Source organism: Salmo trutta, chromosome 29 (assembly GCF_901001165.1).
Source record: "Salmo trutta chromosome 29, fSalTru1.1, whole genome shotgun sequence".
NCBI classification, from domain to species: domain Eukaryota; kingdom Metazoa; phylum Chordata; class Actinopteri; order Salmoniformes; family Salmonidae; genus Salmo; species Salmo trutta.
In genome coordinates, this window is record NC_042985.1 from 10,519,423 (window position 1) to 10,544,387 (window position 24,965).

Below are 24,965 nucleotides of genomic sequence, written 5' to 3' on the forward strand. Positions count from 1 at the left end.
ATACTATACACTTTTTTGGTGTGCAGGAAATTGATTGTATGGAAATTGATTATACACATAATGTGTGGTATATAAAAAAGATAGTGTACATGTTATTCATCCAAATTCACGTTAACATGTTATACATCAGAATTCACGTTAACATGTTATACATCATAATTCACGTTAACATGTTATACATCAGAATTCACGTTAACATGTTATACATCAGAATTCACGTTAACATGTTATACATCAGAATTCACGTTAACATGTTATACATCATAATTCACGTTAACATGTTATACATCATAATTCACGTTAACATGTTATACATCAGAATTCACGTTAACATGTTATACATCAGAATTCACGTTAACATGTTTTACATCAGAATTCACGTTAACATGTTATACATCCTAATTCATGTTAACATGTTATACATCATAATTCACGTTAACATGTTATACATCATAATTCACGTTAACATGTTATACATCATAATTCACGTTAACTTGTTATACATCAGAATTAACTGAAACACTACAGACAGCTTGGCAATACAAGTTTGTTTAAATAATTCACTATTCTTGACCTTTGTGGCAGGGCTGTCTCGTGATTACCATCTCATCCACAAAGCCAGAGTCTAGAACTGTATGCCTACTGTATGATCTCTCAGCAGTCACATGACCAGAGTCTAGAACTGTACACCTACTGTATGATCTCTCAGCAGTCACATGACCAGAGTCTAGAACTGTACACCTACTGTATGATCTCTCAGCAGTCACATGACCAAAGTCTAGAACTGTACACCTACTGTATGATCTCTCAGCAGTCACATGACCAAAGTCTAGAACTGTACACCTACTGTATGATCTCTCAGCAGTCACATGACCAGAGTCAAGAACTGTACAACCTATGATCTCTCATCAGTCACATGACCAGAGTCTAGAACTGTACAGCCTATGATCTCTCAGTCACATGACCAGAGTCTAGAACTGTACAGCCTATGAGCAGTCACATGACCAGAGTCTAAAACTGTATACCTACTGTATGATCTCTCATCAGTCACTTGAACAGAGTCTAGAACTGTACAGCCTATGAGTAGTCACATGACCAGAGTCTAGAACTGTATACCTACTGTATGATCTCTCATCAGTCACATGACCAGAGTCTAGAACTGTACAGCCTATGATCTCTCATCAGTCACATGACCAGAGTCTAGAACTGTACAGCCTATGAGCAGTCACATGACCAGAGTCTAGAACTATACAGCCTATGATCTCTCATCAGTCACATGACCAGAGTCTAGAACTGTACAGCCTATGATCTCTCAGCAGTCACATGACATAAAACTATTACAAACAAACTATCTCAGACTGGGTCAAACCCCAGTTAAGACAACAGCTACGTGTGTGTATGTAATTGTGTGGGTGTGTTGTGTCTGAGTGTGCGTGCGTATAGCGTGTGTGCATCGTCTGTCTGTCTCTCTGTGTGTGTGTGTGTGTGTGCAGACGCTATTAGTGCATGAAATCAGAATAAAACGTAAAGTCCTGATCTAGTCTAATCAAATTAATCAGCCGATTAAAGATCTAATTTCATTTAATGATGCTGAACCTCTCTTTCATATTTTCATTGAGTTAATGCACGCATCCCAAATGGCACTCTATTACCCTATGGGCCCTGGTCAAAAGTAGTGTACTACATAGGGAATAGAGTGCCATTTGGGATGCCTAGGTCATGTTTCAGTGAGATGTTGATCTGTGTGATTAGTGGGAGATTGCTACGATCGGCGTGTTTTGTATGTGTTTAAAAGTCTGACACACGCGAACGCGCACACACACACACACACACACACACGTGTCCTTGCTTGCATGCATGCACAGACCTGCTCATTTGATTGGCAGACACACGCGCATACACACGCGCACGCACAGACAGACAGACACACACACACACAGGCACAGACAAACACACACACAGGCAGACACACACACACACACACACACACAGACACACACACAGACAGACACACACCCAATCTCGGTAAGAGGGCTTCCTAAACCCTGAACTCCCTCTCTGGACAGTCTCTTTTTCTCCTCTCTAGAGGGACTGGTCCTCTTCCCATGCTCTGAGCTGTCCTTCCTCTCCGGCCGCTCAACTATTCCTCAAGGCCAATAAGTCTGCCTGAGCTTCCCTTGGCTGGAACAAACACCACCAATCCAGGACAGAGGAGCAACACAATGTCTACTTGATTCCTGGGCCGTATTCATAAAGCATCTCACAGTAGGAGATTCAGTTTAGCATTTTAGATCATAAGGAATATAATTTAATGGACAGGGAAGACCTGATCTTAGAACTGCACTTCTGCATGGAGGCACTATGAATATTGGCCCAGGTTCAAACACTCCAATAACAGATTTAAGAGATTACCGGAACCACCATGCAGGGAAAGCTTGGGTCAAAACAGCTTGTGGGGACTGGAGAGAGGGAGATACTGTTTTTGGACTCATGAAGTCTCCTTCCTTTGAGACTGGGGTAAAAGGGCATGGGGGAGAGGGGCTGGGGGAAGTGGACAGGGACTGTTTATATGGAGTGTTGCTGTGGGGAGAGGGCAAGGGCTGGGATTGGGAACACAGGGACTGTGGCTGGGGCAGGGTCTTGGTCTGGGGGAAAGGGCAGGGTCTGTGTCTGGGGTTATGGGCTGGGGGAGAGAGGCAGGATCTGGGGTTATGGGCTGGGGGAGAGAGGCAGGATCTGGGGTTATGGGCTGGGGGAGAGAGGCAGGATCTGTGTCTGGGGTTATGGGCTGGGGGAGAGAGGCAGGATCTGTGTCTGGGGTTATGGGCTGGGGGAGAGAGGCAGGATCTGGGGTTATGGGCTGGGGGAGAGAGGCAGGATCTGTGTCTGGGGTTATGGGCTGGGAGAGAGAGGCAGGATCTGTGTCTAGGGTTATGGGCTGGGGGAGAGAGGCTGGATCTGTGTCTGGGGTTATGGGCTGGGGGAGAGAGGCAGGATCTGTGTCTGGGGTTATGGGCTGGGGGAGAGAGGCAGGATCTGGGTCTGGGGTTATGGGCTGGGGGAGAGAGGCAGGATCTGGGTCTGGGGACAGACAACAGGTTTTGTGTATATGGGTGTGTGACTGGGGGAGGCTGAGGGCTACTAAAGCCATGCAGTGGTTTATGGATCTTTATGGATCTCTATAAGCTCTCTGTTAGATCCCATTTAGACCATGTGGGAATGTACACAGAGCTACTCCCACCCACATCCAACTTCATCAGACTGCTGCTTGGCCACCACTCACAGGCTAGAAGTTACCCTTATGCACAGATCTAGGATCAGCTTACCCTTCCCGAAGCCTAACCATAACCATTAGGGGGTGAAACCTCAAAACTGAGGTCTTTCTACTCTGTAGTAAAATGTAGTTGCCCCCTTGACATTGATCCAAGATCAGTTTTGTGTTTGTCCTCCCATTATGGTTAAGGTGAGGCTTAAGGGAAGGTACGCTGATCCTAGATCTGTGCCTAACATATTGTCTGACCTTTTATTTTGATAATCCAAGTATCAGACTTACTCTGCTTTATGTAGTAAATGGGGGGAAAATGATTTTCTACTTTATAACATGGAGTCAGTGGATCTAGAGGGGAACGTATAAACCATTAGAGCATGGAAAATGTACTCTCTCAGACCATATCCCTGGAAAAATAGAATTGTGGCTAGCAGCGGTCCTACGGCCAGTACTGTACCTATCATGTAAAACCTGCTAAACACATGCAGTAGAATATCTACAGTAGACATGCCAGTAGACGGGATGATATAATACTCTACAGTTGTTTAGCATACACTTTTATCCATATGTTCAGTATATGCATAACATGTGAGAATATGAGACTAAATACCATGGTCCAACCAACGTCTGACCAATCAGGATCACATGATTACATTTGGACCTCAAACAACTTAATTGTCCGGATTTTCCAGATAAAGGTCAGAAGGCTGAGATTTGCTAGACATTGTCACAGACATCCTGAGCTGGCTGTCAGTACATTTATACTGTGGGTCCCCTCATGTCATGGACCAAGACCTCCCAGAAGACCAAAGGAGACATTATGGATAACATCTGGCGAGACACTGGTGTCAGGTCGGGCTTAGCAACTTCTATGAAGGAAAGACTGCCCTGGCATGCCATCATTCAGGGCATTGCACCACCAAAAGCAAGCAAGTCCAAATGTGGAAATGTGTCTTTGGCTCCACACTGGCATACATACACATCAAACACCAAACATATTCTTTTTATTTCTCTACAACAGGTTTAAAAAGCAGGTAAGAAACCTAAAACAAACATCTTTCCCCTCATTGAATGAACATGAGGCCTGGCAAATCTGTTGAAAAACCCTGATGAAGGTGAAAGGCCGAAACACATTGGTTTTAATTATAGCAATTTCCATTGTCTTGTAAGAGTTACTGAATTTCCACTTCAAATCTATCCAAGTCTTTAGAGAGGTCAAACGGGTTCCAGTACACAGCAGGCGGTCCACTGCCTGCTATCACAACACGTTGGTTCCAAGACCACATCACTTTGATAAGAGCAAGTGAAGGGCAACCGTCTCCACACTCACACGGAACTGGGAGAACACACAGCTTCACGCCTCAGCCCTGGGCCCTGTGAATGTCAATCAACCGTCCATTTTCCCCTCCGTTTCCCCTGCCCTTTCCCATTACCCTTCACCCTTTCACTTTTTTTTCTCACCTTTCCGCTCCTCTCTGTCCAATTTTATGCTGCCTTCCCTCTCCTTCCCTTCTCTCTCCTCTTTCCTTCCCTCCCCTCTCTCTCCTCTTTCCTTCCCTTCTCTCTCCTCTCCTTCCCTTCTCTCTCCTCTTTCCTTCCCTCCCCTCTCTCTCCTCTTTCCTTCCCTCCCCTCTCTCTCCTCTTTCCTTCCCTCCCCTCTCTCTCCTCTTTCCTTCCCTCCCCTCTCTCTCCTCTTTCCTTCCCTCCCCTCTCTCTCCTCTTTCCTTCCCTCCCCTCTCTCTCCTCTTTCCTTCCCTCCCCTCTCTCTCCTCTTTCCTTCCCTCCCCTCTCTCTCCTCTTTCCTTCCCTCCCCTCTCTCTCCTCTTTCCTTCCCTCCCCTCTCTCTCCTCTTTCCTTCCCTCCCCTCTCTCTCCTCTTTCCTTCCCTCCCCTCTCTCTCCTCTTTCCTTCCCTCCCCTCTCTCTCCTCTTTCCTTCCCTCCCCTCTCTCTCCTCTTTCCTTCCCTCCCCTCTCTCTCCTCTGTCCTTCCCTCCCCTCTCTCTCTCCTCTGTCCTTCCCCTCTCTCTCCTCTGTCCTTCCCCTCTCTCTCCTCTTTCCTTCCCTCCCCTCTCTCTCCTCTTTCCTTCCCTCCCCTCTCTCTCCTCTTTCCTTCCCTCCCCTCTCTCTCCTCTTTCCTTCCCTCCCCTCTCTCTCCTCTTTCCTTCCCTCCCCTCTCTCTCCTCTGTCCTTCCCTCCCTCTCTCTCCTCTGTCCCTCCCCTCTCTCTCCTCTGTCCTTCCCCTCTCTCTCCTCTTTCCTTCCCTCCCCTCTCTCTCCTCTGTCCTTCCCTCCCCTCTCTCTCCTCTTTCCTTCCCTCCCCTCTCTCTCCTCTGTCCTTCCCTCCCCTCTCTCTCCTCTTTCCTTCCCTCCCCTCTCTCTCCTCTGTCCCTCCCCTCTCTCTCCTCTGTCCTTCCCCTCTCTCTCCTCTTTCCTTCCCTTCTCTCTCCTCTCCTTCCCTTCTCTCTCCTCTTTCCTTCCCTCCCCTCTCTCTCTCCTCTGTCCTTCCCTCCCCTCTCTCTCCTCTGTCCTTCCCCTCTCTCTCCTCTTTCCTTCCCTTCTCTCTCCTCTCCTTCCCTTCTCTCTCCTCTTTCCTTCCCTCCCCTCTCTCTCTCCTCTGTCCTTCCCCTCTCTCTCCTCTGTCCCTCCCCTCTCTCTCCTCTGTCCCTCCCCTCTCTCTCCTCTTTCCTTCCCTCCCCTCTCTCTCCTCTGTCCTTCCCTCCCCTCTCTCTCTCCTCTGTCCTTCCCTCCCCTCTCTCTCCTCTGTCCTTCCCTCCCCTCTCTCTCTCCTCTGTCCTTCCCCTCTCTCTCCTCTGTCCTTCCCCTCTCTCTCCTCTGTCCTTCCCCTCTCTCTCCTCTTTCCTTCCCTCCCCTCTCTCTCCTCTGTCCTTCCCCTCTCTCTCCTCTGTCCCTCCCCTCTCTCTCCTCTGTCCCTCCCCTCTCTCTCCTCTTTCCTTCCCTCCCCTCTCTCTCCTCTGTCCTTCCCTCCCCTCTCTCTCTCCTCTGTCCTTCCCTCCCCTCTCTCTCTCCTCTGTCCTTCCCTCCCCTCTCTCTCTCCTCTGTCCTTCCCCTCTCTCTCCTCTGTCCTTCCCCTCTCTCTCCTCTGTCCTTCCCCTCTCTCTCCTCTTTCCTTCCCTCCCCTCTCTCTCCTCTGTCCTTCCCCTCTCTCTCCTCTGTCCCTCCCCTCTCTCTCCTCTGTCCCTCCCCTCTCTCTCCTCTGTCCCTCCCCTCTCTCTCCTCTGTCCTTCCCCTCTCTCTCCTCTGTCCCTCCCCTCTCTCTCCTCTGTCCCTCCCCTCTCTCTCCTCTGTCCCTCCCCTCTCTCTCCTCTGTCCCTCCCCTCTCTCTCCTCTGTCCCTCCCCTCTCTCTCCTCTGTCCCTCCCCTCTCTCTCCTCTGTCCCTCCCCTCTCTCTCCTCTTTCCTTCCCCTCTATTTTCTTTTCTTCTATTTCCCCCTCTCCTCCACCTCTCTTCCCTCTCTCTAGCCGTTTTCTTCCCTTCCCTTTACTCTCCCTCTCACTTCTCTATCCCCTTTCTCTAAACTCTCTCCCTTCTCCAGCCAAGTTCTGAGCAGACCCTGTAAAACAGTGAGTTCTGCTCCAGCTCCATGGGAGATCCATGAGGAGAGGAGGAGGAAGAGGAAGTGAGGAAGAGGAGGGGGGGTGATATACAATATGTGAGGAAGAGGAGGGGGGGTGATATACAAGAGGTGAGGAAGAGAAGAAGGGGGGATATACAAGACGTGAGGAAGAGGAGGATGAGTATGGGGGAAAGGAGGAAGAAGACATGAGTAGGAAGGAAGATTTGAAGAGGGGAGGAAGAGGAAGACTTGAGGAGGAGAAGGAAGACTTGAGGAGTGAGACTTAGAAACAGGGTCCGGAAGGTGAAATTGTAAATTTCACACCATGATCTGAGGTGGACTCGGAACACAGAACATTCACAGCGGGCTCCGAGTCCTTTCTCCTTTCTCTGATATATGAGTAACAGTTTCCATAGCTTCTCACAGGGATCCTGCATAGCTACAATCAGTATTCTCTCCAGGGCAAAGCCAAGCCAAGCCCAGCAGGCCTGAGCTATACCCCACATAGTTCAAAGGGCTGCTGCACTATATTATGGAAAGAGGAGTGAGAATGGATAACATAAAGCTAACGGGCATGTCTTATTTATGTGTGTGTGTGTGTGTGTGTGTGTGTGTGTGTGTGTGTGTGTGTGTGTGTGTGTGTGTGTGTGTGTGTGTGAGTGTGACAGTATGGATGTGTGTATTTGTGTAATACTGTATGTGTTACCTGTCAGTTAGTTGTAGCTCTACTCCGTCCTTGGTCCAGGTGATTTGGGGCTGCGGGATGCCCTCTGTGGGGCAGAGCAGGTACAGCTGTCGCGTGGCGTTGGTCAGGAAGGCTGTCTGGCCAACACTGATGTTCAGACTCCTCTGGAAGGTCATCAGGGGGTTCTGCCTCTGTCGGATGATCACTGGTCTCCTGAAGCTACTAGCCGACCACTCTGACGAGTTTGGTGTCCGGTCTATTGAGATTTGAGATCGTATCACATTGTATGTTGCAGATGAAATAATAACTACAGTAGGGGTCAGTTCCATTTCCATTAATTCGTTTCAGGAAGTAAACTGACATTCCACATTTTCTCGATGCTCTATAAGGAACATTTGGAATTAGAATTTTACGTTTTTCTTCCTGAATTGAAAAGGAATTGACCCCCAACCTTGATTAAAACACATTTGATGCACTAGTAATGTAATAGATGAGTTGTGGGTTTCATTCCTGTATATAAACTGAACATAAATAAATAACTTGTCGTTTTTATTTAGCTATGAAAGTATCTGTCCTATGAATACCCACTTTTTAAAATGAACTCTAACACCATATAGTGCCTGCAAATGTTTCATCTGAATACGCAATCCTGTTTCTTGTATTCCTTAACTGCCCTACCCTGACAATCTGGGCTCTATTTTAACAAACCCAACGCAATGGTAAATCTAAACGCAGTGGGTAGTGCTATAGGTTCAGGGGTGTGTCAGAAATAGTTTTGCTATTTTCACTATCACAATTCTCGGCACACTTGTTGGCGCCGGCGCGAAAGGGGCTGGGTTTTGACGATTAAACAAGTTGTGGATGTCACGAGGCTTGGCCCCTCACTGGCCAATCAGAATGTGCTCCATGGCAAAATATATGACTCATTTCAGGAAACTAGGCATATGCAAATATTACTACTTCACAGGAGAGGCATTTGAACGTAACAAAAAAAAATCTAAATCAGTTTTTGGGCAGAAATGCCTTCTGGAACATGTGAACTTTCATGTGTCTTAATAACACACTTGCATGCCATCTTTAAATACAAATACAATTGTAAAATTACGAGCCTAGTTGGTTTAGCCACGGAAAAAGCCAGGAACCTTCATGAGCCGGGAACCTTCATAGCCATGATTGGCTGAGATATGGATGGGCTGGACATGCCGAGAGATGAGTTCGGATTGGTCTGCCATGTAGCACGCTCCTGTCTATAACATGAGCTGGTTAGTATGTGTAGGTCATCCTTTCTAACGCGGCTTTGTTGAAAGATATCACCTAGTAGAACTGCAAAAGTGTTGCCCTCCACTTTCTGGAGGACACACAGAAGGCAGTTGTATAAAACACCTGTCTCCAGATTACATCTTCAAACTAAGGGCAACCATGGCATCCATGACAGAGAGGGAGAAGTGTCACGCCCTTATCTGTTTCACCAGTCTGTGCTTGTCTCCAACCCCTCCAGGTGTCGCCCATCTTCCCCATTATCCCCTGTGTATTTATACCTGTGTTCTCTGTCTGTTGCCAGTTCGTTTTGTTCGTTCAAACCTACCAGTGGTTTTCCCCTTGCTCCTGTCTAGTCCAAGTTCCGGTTTTCTAGTTTTTCCTGGCTTTGACCCTTCTGCCTGCCTGCCGTCCTGTACCTTTGCCCCACTACTCTGGATTACCGACCTCTACCTGACCTGACCCTGAGCCTGCCTGATGTCCTGTACCTTTGCCGCACTACTCTGGATTACCGACCTCTGCCTGACCTGACCCTGAACCTGCCTGTTGTGCTGTACCTTTGCCCCTGTTGTTGCAATAAACATTGTTACTTTGACACAGTCTGCATCTGGGTCTTATCTGAAACATGATAAGAAGCATCCATCCATGTATACGGGTAAGATAGTATAGCTAGCTACATTTTCAGATATGATATGTTTCTAATTTGATCAGAAAGTGTATGATCTGTGTCGTAATATTATTCATATCTCAGAGCAATTTGCATTGCTAGTTGTAGCCTAATGTTAGCTAGCAGATTCATGAAGGGTAGTAACGTTGTGAGTTGGGATTATGGTTCATTGTTTAGCTAGCTAGCTAGCTAGCTACGTCTAAAGAAAATACTCCACTATTCAAGTAACCATTTCACTACACCTTCTGTATTCTGTGCATGTGACAATTAAACATAGATTTTATTTGATATAGTATGTGTTTACCAGAGACAGTAATGTGAAGAACTTGACCTGCACCAAAGACAAATTAGCATATAACGTTAGGCCAATGAGACTGTGTCCAAGATCTAAAATTCTCCGGTAAAATGCCGACTGACTTCGTCACACTTACAACCGTAAGCTATTTTCGATATTTGGCTCGCCATTAACTTGTAAATAATGATCTTGTTGTGAGTTTATTTTCCAGTAATAATAAAGACAAATGAACTAAAGTGAAGAAGTTGTCAGCTACAGTATATTATTTGAACTGGCTATCCAGATAACTTAACATTAGCTAGCTAGCTAACAAACTAGAAACAAACCAAAACATTGTTTAGAAAGTTGCTTTTAGTTGCCTCGTTTGCTAGATTGATATATACTACTAAATTAATTTTTAAACGGGTGGGTTTATTGGTGTTAAAATACACTAGTTATGCTATTTTGGACAAACCAGGCTGCTGACATCATGCAGCCTGTAGTTTTTGTGTGTATACTTTTTCCTAACGACGACGACAAATTTGATGTCAGACGGCAATAGAATGTTCATGATGTCACTGCGACAACTGTTGATAGACGTAATATAAACCAGCCTTTAGTCTTAATCTTTGGTTGTTTAGTACATGGCCTAACATGTGAATCCTTAAAGAGATGAGTGGGGCTATGGTTTAAGAGGGTCTGAACGATGCTGAATGGGTGTAGACAAAGAGCTCTCCAGTAGGTTTACTAAAACATTCAAGGGCCATTTTCTCAAAAGTGAGGTTACAAGTTTATCAACTTTCGAAGCAGAATTACTTTCCCATTGTTCCTCAAATGCAGTGTATGATATACCATTTTCTAGCTCTGAGTCTATACTTTCATCCAATGTAAAAACACAATTTCAATTTTGCTACATAAGACCAAATCGAAACGGTCAGTCACATACGTGGTTTCTTCAGATTGTGTTTTTATGGTCTTTTATGTATTGCCTTGGAATCAACTCAAATTCCAATGTTAGTCCGTTATAGTTTGTTAAGGGACATGTGGGACGCTAGCAAAACAACAAAAATCTCATAATTCAAATTTCTCAAACACACAAGTATTATACACCATTTTAAAGATAAGATGCTCTTTAATCCAACCACAGTGTCCGATTTCAAAAAGGCTTTACGGCGAAAGCATAACATTAGATTATGTTAGGACAGCGCCTAAACATGAAAAACCACACAGCCATTTTCCAAGCAAGGAGAGGCGTCACAAAAACCAGAAATACAGCTAAAATTAATCACTAACCTTTGATGATCTTCATCAGATGACACTCCCAAGACTCAATGTTACAAAATACATGTATGTTTTGTTCGATAAAGTTCATATTTATATCCATAAACCCCATTTTACATTGGCGCGTGATGTTCAGAAAATGTATTCCCACCAAAACTGCCGCTGAATGAGCACATCAATTTACAAAAATACTCATCATAAACGTTGATAAAATTTACAACAGTTATTGAAAGAATTATAGATACACTTCTCCTTAATGCAACCGCTGTGTCAGATTTTAAAATAGCTTTACGGCGAGAGCACATTTTTCAATATTCTGAGTACAGAGCTCAGCCATCAAAGCAAGCTATACAGTTACCAGCCAAGTTCTGGAGTCAACTAAACTCAGAATTAGTATTATAAATCTTCCCTTACCTTTGTTGATCTTCGTCGGAATGCACTCCCAGGACTCCCACAAGAAATGTTTTTTCTGTTCGAAAAACTCCATATTTATGTCCAAATACCGCCGTGGCGCGAGTGCAAAACCAGAGACGAAAAGTAAAATAGTTCCATTACCGTTCGTAGAAACATGTCAAACGATGTTTACAATCAATCCTTAGGGTCTTTTTAACATAAAACTTAGGTAATATTCCAACCGGACAATAGCGTATTCATTACAGAGGAAAAAGAAGGAGCGGCGCGCCTTTGTGAGGGCGCAGTAAACAACTCACTGGTCCCAGGCAGTCCACTGATTGACTGAGCTCCTATTCTCTGCCCAGTAACAGTAGAAGGATGAGACAAGTTTCTAAAGACTGTTGACAGCCAATGGAAGCCTTAGGAAGTGCAAAATGACCCCACAATAGGGATTAGATAGAAAAACTACAATTCACTTCCTGGTTGGATTTTTCTCAGGATTTTGCCTGCCATATGAGTTCTGTTATACTCACAGACATCATTCAAACAGTTTTAGAAACTTCAGAGTGTTTTCTATCCAAATCTACTAATAATATGCATATCCTCCCTTCTGGAACCGAGAAGCAGGCAGTTTAATCTGGGCACGTATTCATCTGAATTTCTGAATACTGCCCCCTGTCACCAAGAAGTTAAATGGCTTACAGAAACAAATTAACAAAATGTGGACCTATCTATCCCATCTTTCCTGAATAGGTTAACTTGAACCCATTTGTAGTCCACATTGTTCTCAGTAATTGCATGGCTTCAATAGAATTCACACTGATATAGGGAATAGGTCTACAGTAAATTGCATTATGGCTGAGCATGGACATGAAAAACATTGCCAATAAGCTAGATTAAATTCATTATTAATGAGGCCTAAAAAGATAACACATAATTCTAATATAATTCTAAACAAAACCAAACAACTTGTTTTAAGTAGGTTATGTAACACTTACAGGCACCATAAAGTCGCCCTGTGGCCATATAATATTAAAACAATGCCGACTATGGAGGGTTATACGGACATCCAAACTTTTCACAGTAGCTGGACTAAAATCCAATATAAATAAAGGGAGAGTGTCCACTCACTGTTATACTGCTCCCAAATAGGCCTACGTTTTACGAACATAATCGGAACCATCAAACAGATAAGATTGCATTCACACATCTCCAGAAGTTGCATTGCAAGCGAACAACCAACGTTGTCACCATAAAACCAGGAAGGTGTATAAAATGTAACGAAAAACAAGCAATACGTTTTTTTTTTAAACAACAACAATAAATACATGTAGAATGTAATGATATCATAAAACCATCAGGATAAAAAAGACAGGCATTTCTGTTGAACCAGCCTTCGTTATAGTAGGCCTAAGGGAGGTCTTCCACATCATGGAGGAGTTTTTACCTACGTCCAAAACGTGACCTGCATGCTAAAATAATGTGGGCCTGCCTACAATGCACAGATAAAAAGGGAATGTCAGCTCACTGTTTTACTCCTCTCAAACTTTACATTTTAATAAAGCTTTGGTGATTTATTTCCATGCGGTCTCGGGAGCCAAACCCTTTATCGACAGTCTTGACTACTTCACGATTGCATTTGGCAGACAAAAAAAAGGCTTCATTGAGAGGAGGAGGCTAATCTTGGTTTTTAACCAAATAAAACAAAATGGGAAAAAACAAGTTTTTCATGTTTCTAAATAGGAAGTATTCAGACTCCAAAAGCACATCAGGCTACTCTTGTTCCATGTTCATATGGTCAGTGTGCGTCACGGCTGGATAGGCTGTGTTTCTGCTGTCAAAATTAATGTCATAACCAAACCAGCTTTTGGTTGGTCTTAAATATCCCTACCAGTACTGCCTGAAATTAGCACTTTGGATCATGTTTTTAAGGACACGCCTAAAATATTTCCACCCCCTCCCATCTGAGCGCAAGTGTGCTGATATTAGAAAGGTAAATTGCCAAACATGGCTTTAGGGCTGGAAAATACCAGTGTGCCAGAATTTCCATGATAAAATTGCAAACTAGCGTGCATTTGACACTAGCGCTGCCTAACTAGCATTAAACTTTATTCTACAGCCCGCTAACTACCTGGTGTTTACTTAGAAACAACATGGTAACTGCATACATTACATAACTATTATACAAAAATGTTATGTAATACTGTATATTATATTATGCAAAACAACTTCTCAGACACTTGCAGATTCATTATGAATGATGTGAGTGTTTATGTCCTATATGTGTCAATGTACAGCATGGTGTGCCTGGGTAACTGTTTCTAATGTGTACGATGTACATGTGGTGTTTTTCATTCTGGTACGGTGACGTCCTTGGAGGGAAAAAGTATTCTATTGTATTGGATTATTTTCTATCGTAACAAAATGTTACCTTTTGGGTTCTCCGTCTCCTCCTTGGTCCCTTTCCACTGCTCTGTGGAGGCCTGTTGTACTCCAGACATCTCTGTGATGAGGGTGTAGATGATCTGAGAAGCCTGTTCCTGGCTGATCTCTCCCATCTCCGCCTGCAGACTCACGTTCCTCACCCTCTCCTCCAGGCTCCAGGGCTGCAGCACGGAGGCCCCCACCTGCACCTGCAGCACTGAGGCCTCCACACCACTGGGCAGCAGAGACAGACTGGTACCTTTGAGGCTGGGGGTAAAGGGGAGGCAGTGAGGAAGACCCTGGGGGTCCCAGTCCTGAGGGTTGAATCGTGGTTGAATCCTGGTCAGGTCTAGGCCAGGTTCGGGGTCCGATTTGTTTTCAACCGGTCGGTCGATCAGTCTGCTGTCGCTGCCAATCAGTTTAAGGGTGAATGTGTCGGAGGCGGGGCCAGCGATACACACGTACACCCCACTGTCCACGACCCCTAGGCTGTGGATCTTTAGAGAACCAGATTTGGTGACGCCCAGACGCTTGCAGCTGGGCAGGGGGCGGCCGTCCTTCTCCCAACGGATGTAGGCTTTCTAGATGCAACATACAAGACAAAACACAAGGCAAAAATAAGAGCTAAGGAGGCCAACCTCTCCATTTAGACTGGAGTCCTGGAATGGCCTTTACCTCCTGACAAGCTGAGCAGAACAGCTGTTCAGGGAGATTTGTCTATTGCCGGAATGAATCTACAAAATGAAATGTAAGTGATTTTAAATGATAAACATGTCCAGTCATAGTTGGAAACCCCAGCCATGGCATATGTTCTCATCCATTACAACAATAAAGACCATGAGGAAAGGATCCAACCTGGAAGCGCCGGACAGGGCATTTGATGATCAGGGAGGTTTTGGGTAGGAGGTAAGCACGCCCGCCGACGGTCAGGTGGAGGCGTTTCTCCTGCCGGGTCTGGATGTAGATACGACTCAAGCCTAGAATCAACGGACAACGCTTTACTGGTTCCTTGATTGTTTCCTTTGATGCTTCCTTCCCTGTCTCCTTTGTGGGTTGCTGGTTGATTCTGAATGCTTCCTTCACAAGCTGTCTGGGGTTCATCTCTGTCTTATGCTCTGAATTGAAGGATGGATGGAGGGAAAGAGGAAGGGAGAGAGAGAGAATGAGGGAGACAGAGAGACAGAGAGAGAGACAGAGAGATAGAGACAGAGAGAGACAGAGAGAGAGAGACAGAGAGAGAGAGAGAGAGAGAGAGAGAAAGAGAGAACATAACAGTGGTCAACCTCTTACAGTGAATTAAACCATTGTCATTTACTCACATGACAAATATAGGCTATAGCATGAAGGTTTAGAAGGATAAAACAACTTTATAACTAACAGAAAATATTATAAATAAAACTCACAATATATCTGACATTATGGTAATGATTTGATTTGGAATAATGATTCTACATTATCATTACCATAATGTGGGCGGCAGTTAGCCTAGCAGTTAAAGAGGAAACTCAGCAACAGGATGGTTGCCAGTTCAAATCCTGGGTCTGACAGGAAAGATTTGTCGGGAAGTGAGCTGGCAACCAGAGGGTTGCTGGTATCAAATCCCAGATGCCATTGCCTGTCGTTGTGCCCTTGAGCAAAGCACTTAACCCCCCATAACAACAGCTCCCCGGGGCACCCAGTGTGGCAGCTCCTCGCACCTCTCCAAAACCTGGGTGTATTTATGTCTTTGGAGGGGTTAAAAGCAGAAGTCACATTTCGGTTGGACCTTGTGATCTAATAAAGTGATCTTAAAATGAGAAAAGAGTCAATCAGTAGAGAACAAGATCTTCCACCCTGTTCCGTCTGGAATCAGCTGTACTTAAAACCAAGCTCTCACGAAAGAGCAGTACACCTCAATTGCTGTAATTTCTGTCTCGTACTGACTGATGGTCATACTTAGACTGTGAGGCAATGCATGCGGACCCTCCCTCTAACGCACTCTCTGTTAGCGTACCAAATGGCACTCTATTCCCTGTGTAGTGACCAGAGCCTGTATGGTCATACTTAGAAAGAGGCAATGTGGTCTCTGCTCCAAAGTAGTGTACTATATGGCGAATAGGGTGCCATTTGGGAAGCACACTCCCTGTATATCTGGGTCAAGTTAATCCTGTGGATTTGATATCATTATCTTTGATAACAGGGAATGAGATAAGGTCTGGGCTACAAGGATGAGGCAACATGACCTTGTGCTTGAGACTCTGAGGCTACATCCCAAATGGCACCCTAATCCCTATATAGTGCAGTACTGACCAGAGCCCTATGGGACCTGATGAAAAGTAATGCACTGTTTTTGGAATAAGGTGCTGTTTGGGACACAGCCTGAGGCTAGCATGACAGCAGGGGAGAGTCAATCCTTTGGTTAATGTGAAGTCAATCCATCTAATATCTCCAAACACAAAACACAGTATACACACTACCCTATTGTGAATCTATAGGTGTAGTATACACACTACCCTATTGTGAATCTATAGGTGAAGTATACACACTACCCTATTGTGAATCTATAGGTGTAGTATACACACTACCATATTGTGAATCTATAGGTGTAGTATACTGACATGTTGAAAGTTCATACACAGAGGCATGGGCATGCGCGCACATCACACACACACACACACACACACACACACACACACACACACACACCCCATGACCCCACTCTGACCCTGGCCCTCATAAGCAGCAGCTGGGTAGGACAGTTTCTCAAACACACACACACACACGTTCATACACACACACACACATACACACACTTCCTTTAAGGAGTAGCTGTGACATTTGTGAGGCACTCAATCATGTATTGTATGTCCTCTCTCTGTTGAGGCAGTTCAGAGAGATGGTAGCTATCAGACTGAACTCTTTGGGGCACACACACACACACACACACACACACACACACACACACACACACACACACACACACACACACACACACACACACACACACACACACACACAGTAGGAGAGTGGACTATTTCCTTTACAGTGTGAACTCACACACAACCATTGACCTTACTTCTGTATGCTTTTCAGATGTTTTCTTCATTCTGGAAGTACACTTTGCAGCACTGAACAGTAGTTGGCTTACAGTGTGTGTGTGTGTGTGTGTGTGTGTGTGTGTGTGTGTGTGTGTGTGTGTGCGCGTGTAGATTGCGGTCAGTAATGGTGTACTGTTTGTACGTTGGCATAGATAACATGCCTATACTGTAGGTATATATATAATATATATATACACATTTTTTTGATTAGTCGGTTCAAATGTAAACATTCAAAGTGAGAACTGGAGCTGTCGATGGCCTGATAAAGAACAGTCATTTTGAAGGATGGGACATGTTCCTGTGTCTTTATTCTCATGGATAATCACTTTCCAGACATATAGATATCGAAGACTTTGTACTCAGGCACAGTATGGTCACAGTGGCTGAATCACAAATGGTACCCTATTCTCTATACTACTTTGGATCACTTTCAAGTGTACATATTTAAGACTCCTACTCACCCATAGCATGTTCACAGTGAATACGTCCCAAATGGCACCCTATTTCCTAGTGCACTACTTTTGACCAGGACCCAATGGCACCCTATTCCCTATATAGTACACTAATTTTGAGACAACAGGGTGCCATTTGGGATGCAGAGACAGTATGCTTTCAGAATCTCTAATCTGGTGCGTCACATCTCTGTAGAGTTGAGCTTTACGGACCACTGACATCAGACGGAACACCACAAGACATTTTCCCCAGACATGGGAAGTGTGTGTATGTGTGTGGTTGTATGTATGTGTGTGAATGTGTGGTGTGTGTGTTTGTGTTGTGTATGAGAGTGTGTGTGTGTATGAGTGTGTGCACATGTGTGTGTGCACAGTCTTCCCTGTGGCTCAGTTGGTAGAGCATGGTGTTTGCAACGTCAGCATGGTGTGTGCAACGCCAGGGTTGTGGGTTCGATTCCCACGGGGGGCCAGTACAAAAAACAAATGCATGAAATGAAATGTATGCATTCACTACTGTGTGTGTGTGTGTGTGTGTGTGTACTCACCAGGGCAGGTGATCATTCGGCAGGTCCTGACCAGGGGTGGAGAGGAGAGGCCGTTGCAGAGCCTCCTCGCCAGCATCACCTGCTGTCCAGCTGAGGTCAGCCTCCGACACACTGGCTCCCTACGTTGGATCCCCAGACCACAGGACACAGAGCACTGCAACACACACATTCATTATGCATTTTGTTTCTTTACAACTTTGTGTTATCAAAATGGAATTGCCCTCCTCCTTTCACTGTCCCTCTGACACAACCCCTCCTTCCCTCCCTCCACTCACCTACCCCACTCTGCCTGCCTCCCTCCATCCATCCATCCCCCTGCAACCTCTCTACTCACATTCTCCTACTCTCCCTTCATCCCCCTCTCCTCCCTCCCCATCCCTCCATTAATCTTCTCCTTCTCTCCCTCAGTCTCTCTCCTCCCTCCCCCATCCCCACTCACCTTCCCCCACTCTCCCCCTGCCATGTAGGGCAGACAGTCCGTCTTGGAGCAGGTCCTGTGAGGGGCCGGTTTGGCCCCTGGGCATGCTGTGTCCCCCAGTGTCCAGTAGGCCCCCGTAGACAACAGCTGTTTACAGAACACCGTACGTACCTGGCTACCCCCGCCACAGGAGAGGGAGCACTGAGAGAGAGAGAGAGAGAGAGAGAGAGAGAGAGAGAGAGAGAGAGAGAGAGAGAGAGAGAGAGAGAGAGAGAGAGAGAGAGAGAGAGAGAGAGAGAGAGAGAGAGAGAGAGAGAAAACGTAGCAAAGGGCTTCTAAGAAATGTGGACAAAACAAATGCCTTGACCAACCCATCCATCCATCCATCCATTTATCCATAATAAACTTTGATGCCTAAAACGTATACCTAACACACACACACACACACACACACACATACACACCACGACGTCTCCTTCATACCTCCTGCCAGGGCTCAGTCTCCCATGCTGGAGGGCAGTGCACCTGGTTGCAGGGTTGAAGGATGGACGGCTTGAACTCCCTGCACTCTTTCTCTGACACACTCACACTATCCTGCTGCTCTACGGAGAGCACACGCATGCAGAACACACTCCTGGTCTGGATGCCCACCCCACACGACGCAGAGCAACGAGTCCACGCTGTCACCTCCCACCTAGGAGAGAGGGAGGGAGGATGTTAGACACATAAATCATTACACTGAGAAACACACGCATAGACATGCACACACACACACACACACACCGGGTATGTTGTTTTTATGGAGGCGAGTGCAGATGCCATTATTTCCACTAAGAGAGAGAGGACCCATAGTGACTCCTAGTCTCATAAATGGCTTTCATAAAGTAAAGATAAACACAAGGCAGGCCTGGCACTGTCATTAGTCCTTAAAAAGTGAGTTATAACAGCAGCACTGGAGAGAGAAAGGGATGTGGGAGGGAGAGAGTGGGAGAGGTCAGAGAAGGTGGAGAGACAGACAGACAGACAGACAGACAGACAGACAGACAGACAGACAGACAGACAGACAGACAGACAGACAGACAGACAGACAGACAGACAGACAGACAGACAGACAGACGTGAGGGGAAGAGAGGGAGCTAAGGGACTACTGGTCTCTGAGTTGCACTGGGTCAGAACTCAGAAGCAGCTTTGAGTGTGTATAACTGTATGTGTATAACTGTATGTGTGTGTGTGTGTGTGTGTGTGTGTGTGTGTGTGTGTGTGTGTGTATATAACTGTATGTGTATAACTGTATGTGTATAACTGTATGTGTATAACTGTATGTGTGTGTGTGTGTGTGTGTATAACTGTATGTGTATAACTGTATGTGTATAACTGTATGTGTGTGTGTATATAACTGTATGTGTATAACTGTATGTGTATAACTGTATGTGTGTGTGTGTATATAACTGTATGTGTATAACTGTATGTGTATAACTGTATGTGTATAACTGTATGTGTGTGTGTGTGTGTGTGTGTGTGTGTGTGTGTGTGTGTATAACTGTATGTGTATAACTGTATGTGTATAACAATGTGTATAACTGTATGTGTGTGTTTGTGTATAACTGTATGTGTATAACTGTATGTGTTTAACTGTATGTGTATAACTGTATGTGTATAACTGTATGTATGTGTGTGTGTGTGTGTGTGTGTGTGTGTGTGTGTGTGTATAACTGTATGTGTATAACTGTATGTGTGTGTTTGTGTGTATAACTGTATGTGTATAACTGTATGTGTATAACAATGTGTATAACTGTATGTGTGTTTGTGTGTATAACTGTATGTGTATAACTGTATGTGTGTGTTTGTGTATAACTGTATGTGTATAACTGTATGTGTGTGTTTGTGTATAACTGTATGTGTATAACTGTATGTGTATAACTGTATGTGTATAACTATGTGTATGACTGTATGTGTATGTTTGTGTGTATAACTGTATGTGTATGTTTGTGTGTATAACTGTATGTGTATAACTGTATGTGTATAACTGTATGTGTATAACTGTGTGTGTGTGTGTGTTTGTGTGTATGTATAACTGTATGTGTGTGTTTGTGTGTATAACTGTGTGTGTGTGTGTGTGTGTATAACTGTATGTGTGTGTTTGTGTGTGTGTATAACTGTATGTGTATAACTGTATGTGTATAACTGTATGTGTATAACTATGTGTATGACTGTATGTGTATGTTTGTGTGTATAACTGTATGTGTATGTTTGTGTGTATAACTGTATGTGTATAACTGTATGTGTATAACTGTATGTGTATAACTGTGTGTGTGTGTGTGTTTGTGTGTATGTATAACTGTATGTGTGTGTTTGTGTGTATAACTGTGTGTGTGTGTGTGTGTGTATAACTGTATGTGTGTGTTTGTGTGTGTGTATAACTGTATGTGTATAACTGTATGTGTCTGTTTGTGTGTATAACTGTATGTGTATAACTGTATGTGTGTGTTTGTGTGTATCTGTATGTGTGCGTGTGTGTGTGTTTATAAAGCCCGCACCCTACAGCTGTTTCCTGTGTACATCTATTACCACAGAAGAAGACAGTAAATCACCCAGTAGATGAGAAACCTACTTCTCAATAGAGATACATCACTTTGGGAGCGTTTCTCTGTGTTCTTCTTCTCTCAGAGAATATGTGGTGAGGACCTGGTGTAGTGCTTCCCTCAGCAAACCTACTCAGGGACCAACACATCTAGCCATCATTCATTCAATCAATCAATAATTAAATCATTAAATAAACCCATTCATCCGTCCATTCACCCATCCACCCATCCAGCCATCCATCCATCCATCCACCCATCTGTCCATCCGTCCATCCAGCCGTCCATCCATCCACCCATCAGTCCGTCCATACGTCCATCCGTCCATCCATCCAGTCATCCATCCATCCATTGTTTCATAAATGGTTTCATCCAACCCTACATTAAGTTAGATATCATAGATGGAGATACCCTGCAAAGATCAAAATCTAATCACGTTATTAGTCACATGCATGGTAAACAACAGGTGGAGACTAACAGTGAAATGCTTAGTTACAGGCCCTTCCGAACAATACAGAGAGAAACAACAGGTGGAGACTAACAGTGAAATGCTTAGTTACAGGCCCTTCCCAACAATACAGAGAGAAACAACAGGTGGAGACTAACAGTGAAATACTTAGTTACAGGCCCTTCCCAACAACGCAGAGAGGAACAACAGGTGGAGACTAACAGTGAAATACTTAGTTACAGGCCCTTCCCAACAACACAGAGAGAAACAACAGGTGGAGACTAACAGTGAAATACTTAGTTACAGGCCCTTCCCAACAACGCAGAGAGAAACAACAGGTGGAGACTAACAGTGAAATACTTAGTTACAGGCCCTTCCCAACAACACAGAGAGGAACAACAGGTGGAGACTAACAGTGAAATACTTAGTTACAGGCCCTTCCCAACAATACAGAGAGAAACAACAGGTGGAGACTAACAGTGAAATACTTAGTTACAGGCCCTTCCCAACAATACAGAGAGAAACAACAGGTGGAGACTAACAGTGAAATACTTAGTTACAGGCCCTTCCCAACAATACAGAGAGAAACAACAGGTGGAGACTAACAGTGAAATACTTAGTTACAGGCCCTTCCCAACAATACAGAGAGAAACAACAGGTGGAGACTAACAGTGAAATACTTAGTTACAGGCCCTTCCCAACAATACAGAGAGAAACAACAGGTGGAGACTAACAGTGAAATACTTAGTTACAGGCCCTTCCCAACAACACAGAGAGAAACAACAGGTGGAGACTAACAGTGAAATACTTAGTTACAGGCCCTTCCCAACAATACAGAGAGAAACAACAGGTGGAGACTAACAGTGAAATACTTAGTTACAGGCCCTTCCCAACAATACAGAGAGAAACAACAGGTGGAGACTAACAGTGAAATACTTAGTTACAGGCCCTTCCCAACAATACAGAGAGAAACAACAGGTGGAGACTAACAGTGAAATACTTAGTTACAGGCCCTTCCCAACAATACAGAGAGAAACAACAGGTGGAGACTAACAGTGAAATACTTAGTTACAGGCCCTTCCCAACAATACAGAGAGAAACAACAGGTGGAGACTAACAGTGAAATACTTAGTTACAGGCCCTTCCCAACAACACAGAGAGAAACAACAGGTGGAGACTAACAGTGAAATACTTAGTTACAGGCCCTTCCCAACAACACAGAGAGAAACAACAGGTGGAGACTAACAGTGAAATACTTAGTTACAGGCCCTTCCCAACAACACAGAGAGAAACAACAGGTGGAGACTAACAGTGAAATACTTAGTTACAGGCCCTTCCCAACAACACAGAGAGAAACAACAGGTGGAGACTAACAGTGAAATACTTAGTTACAGGCCCTTCCCAACAACACAGAGAGAAACAACAGGTGGAGACTAACAGTGAAATACTTAGTTACAGGCCCTTCCCAACAATACAGAGAGAAACAACAGGTGGAGACTAACAGTGAAATACTTAGTTACAGGCCCTTCCCAACAATACAGAGAGAAACAACAGGTGGAGACTAACAGTGAAATACTTAGTTACAGGCCCTTCCCAACAATACAGAGAGAAACAACAGGTGGAGACTAACAGTGAAATACTTAGTTACAGGCCCTTCCCAACAATACAGAGAGAAACAACAGGTGGAGACTAACAGTGAAATACTTAGTTACAGGCCCTTCCCAACAATACAGAGAGAAACAACAGGTGGAGACTAACAGTGAAATACTTAGTTACAGGCCCTTCCCAACAATACAGAGAGAAACAACAGGTGGAGACTAACAGTGAAATACTTAGTTACAGGCCCTTCCCAACAATACAGAGAGAAACAACAGGTGGAGACTAACAGTGAAATACTTAGTTACAGGCCCTTCCCAACAATACAGAGAGAAACAACAGGTGGAGACTAACAGTGAAATACTTAGTTACAGGCCCTTCCCAACAATACAGAGAGAAACAACAGGTGGAGACTAACAGTGAAATACTTAGTTACAGGCCCTTCCCAACAACACAGAGAGAAACAACAGGTGGAGACTAACAGTGAAATACTTAGTTACAGGCCCTTCCCAACAACACAGAGAGAAACAACAGGTGGAGACTAACAGTGAAATACTTAGTTACAGGCCCTTCCCAACAATACAGAGAGAAACAACAGGTGGAGACTAACAGTGAAATACTTAGTTACAGGCCCTTCCCAACAATACAGAGAGAGACAACAGGTGGAGACTAACAGTGAAATACTTAGTTACAGGCCCTTCCCAACAATACAGAGAGAAACAACAGGTGGAGACTAACAGTGAAATACTTAGTTACAGGCCCTTCCCAACAATACAGAGAGAAACAACAGGTGGAGACTAACAGTGAAATACTTAGTTACAGGCCCTTCCCAACAATACAGAGAGAAACAACAGGTGGAGACTAACAGTGAAATACTTAGTTACAGGCCCTTCCCAACAATACAGAGAGAAACAACAGGTGGAGACTAACAGTGAAATACTTAGTTACAGGCCCTTCCCAACAATACAGAGAGAAACAACAGGTGGAGACTAACAGTGAAATACTTAGTTACAGGCCCTTCCCAACAATACAGAGAGAAACAACAGGTGGAGACTAACAGTGAAATACTTAGTTACAGGCCCTTCCCAACAATACAGAGAGAAACAACAGGTGGAGACTAACAGTGAAATACTTAGTTACAGGCCCTTCCCAACAACACAGAGAGGAACAACAGGTGGAGACTAACAGTGAAATACTTAGTTACAGGCCCTTCCCAACAATACAGAGAGAAACAACAGGTGGAGACTAACAGTGAAATACTTAGTTACAGGCCCTTCCCAACAATACAGAGAGAAACAACAGGTGGAGACTAACAGTGAAATACTTAGTTACAGGCCCTTCCCAACAATACAGAGAGAAACAACAGGTGGAGACTAACAGTGAAATACTTAGTTACAGGCCCTTCCCAACAATACAGAGAGAAACAACAGGTGGAGACTAACAGTGAAATACTTAGTTACAGGCCCTTCCCAACAATACAGAGAGAAACAACAGGTGGAGACTAACAGTGAAATGCTTAGTTACAGGCCCTTCCTAACAATGCAGAGAGAAACAACAGGTGGAGACTAACAGTGAAATACTTAGTTACAGGCCCTTCCCAACAATGCAGAGAGAAACAACAGGTGGAGACTAACAGTGAAATACTTAGTTACAGGCCCTTCCCAACAACGCAGAGAGAAACAACAGGTGGAGACTAACAGTGAAATGCTTAGTTACAGGCCCTTCCCAACAACACAGAGAGAAACAACAGGTGGAGACTAACAGTGAAATGCTTAGTTACAGGCCCTTCCCAACAATACAGAGAGAAACAACAGGTGGAGACTAACAGTGAAATACTTAGTTACAGGCCCTTCCCAACAATACAGAGAGAAACAACAGGTGGAGACTAACAGTGAAATACTTAGTTACAGGCCCTTCCCAACAATACAGAGAGAAACAAAAGAGAAATAATAACACGAGGATGAAATCCACAATGAGTAACGATAACATGGCTATATGCACGGGGTACCAGTACAGAGTGGATGAGCA

The 24,965-nt window shown here is 44.5% G+C and overlaps 1 protein-coding gene across 1 annotated transcript in view; it reads right to left on the bottom strand.

Moving 5' to 3' along the window:
* The window catches only part of adamtsl3 (ADAMTS-like 3), a 229,605-nt gene that overhangs the window by 22,472 nt on the left and 182,168 nt on the right, over positions 1-24,965 (bottom strand). Inside the window, exons 18-23 of the mRNA XM_029720791.1 lie at positions 18,798-19,008; positions 18,336-18,515; positions 17,897-18,050; positions 14,678-14,937; positions 13,830-14,403; positions 7,548-7,782 (exon numbers count right to left, since the gene is read on the bottom strand). Coding sequence (XP_029576651.1) covers positions 7,548-7,782; positions 13,830-14,403; positions 14,678-14,937; positions 17,897-18,050; positions 18,336-18,515; positions 18,798-19,008 — 1,614 coding nt within the window. The remainder of the gene's footprint in view (positions 1-7,547; positions 7,783-13,829; positions 14,404-14,677; positions 14,938-17,896; positions 18,051-18,335; positions 18,516-18,797; positions 19,009-24,965) is intronic.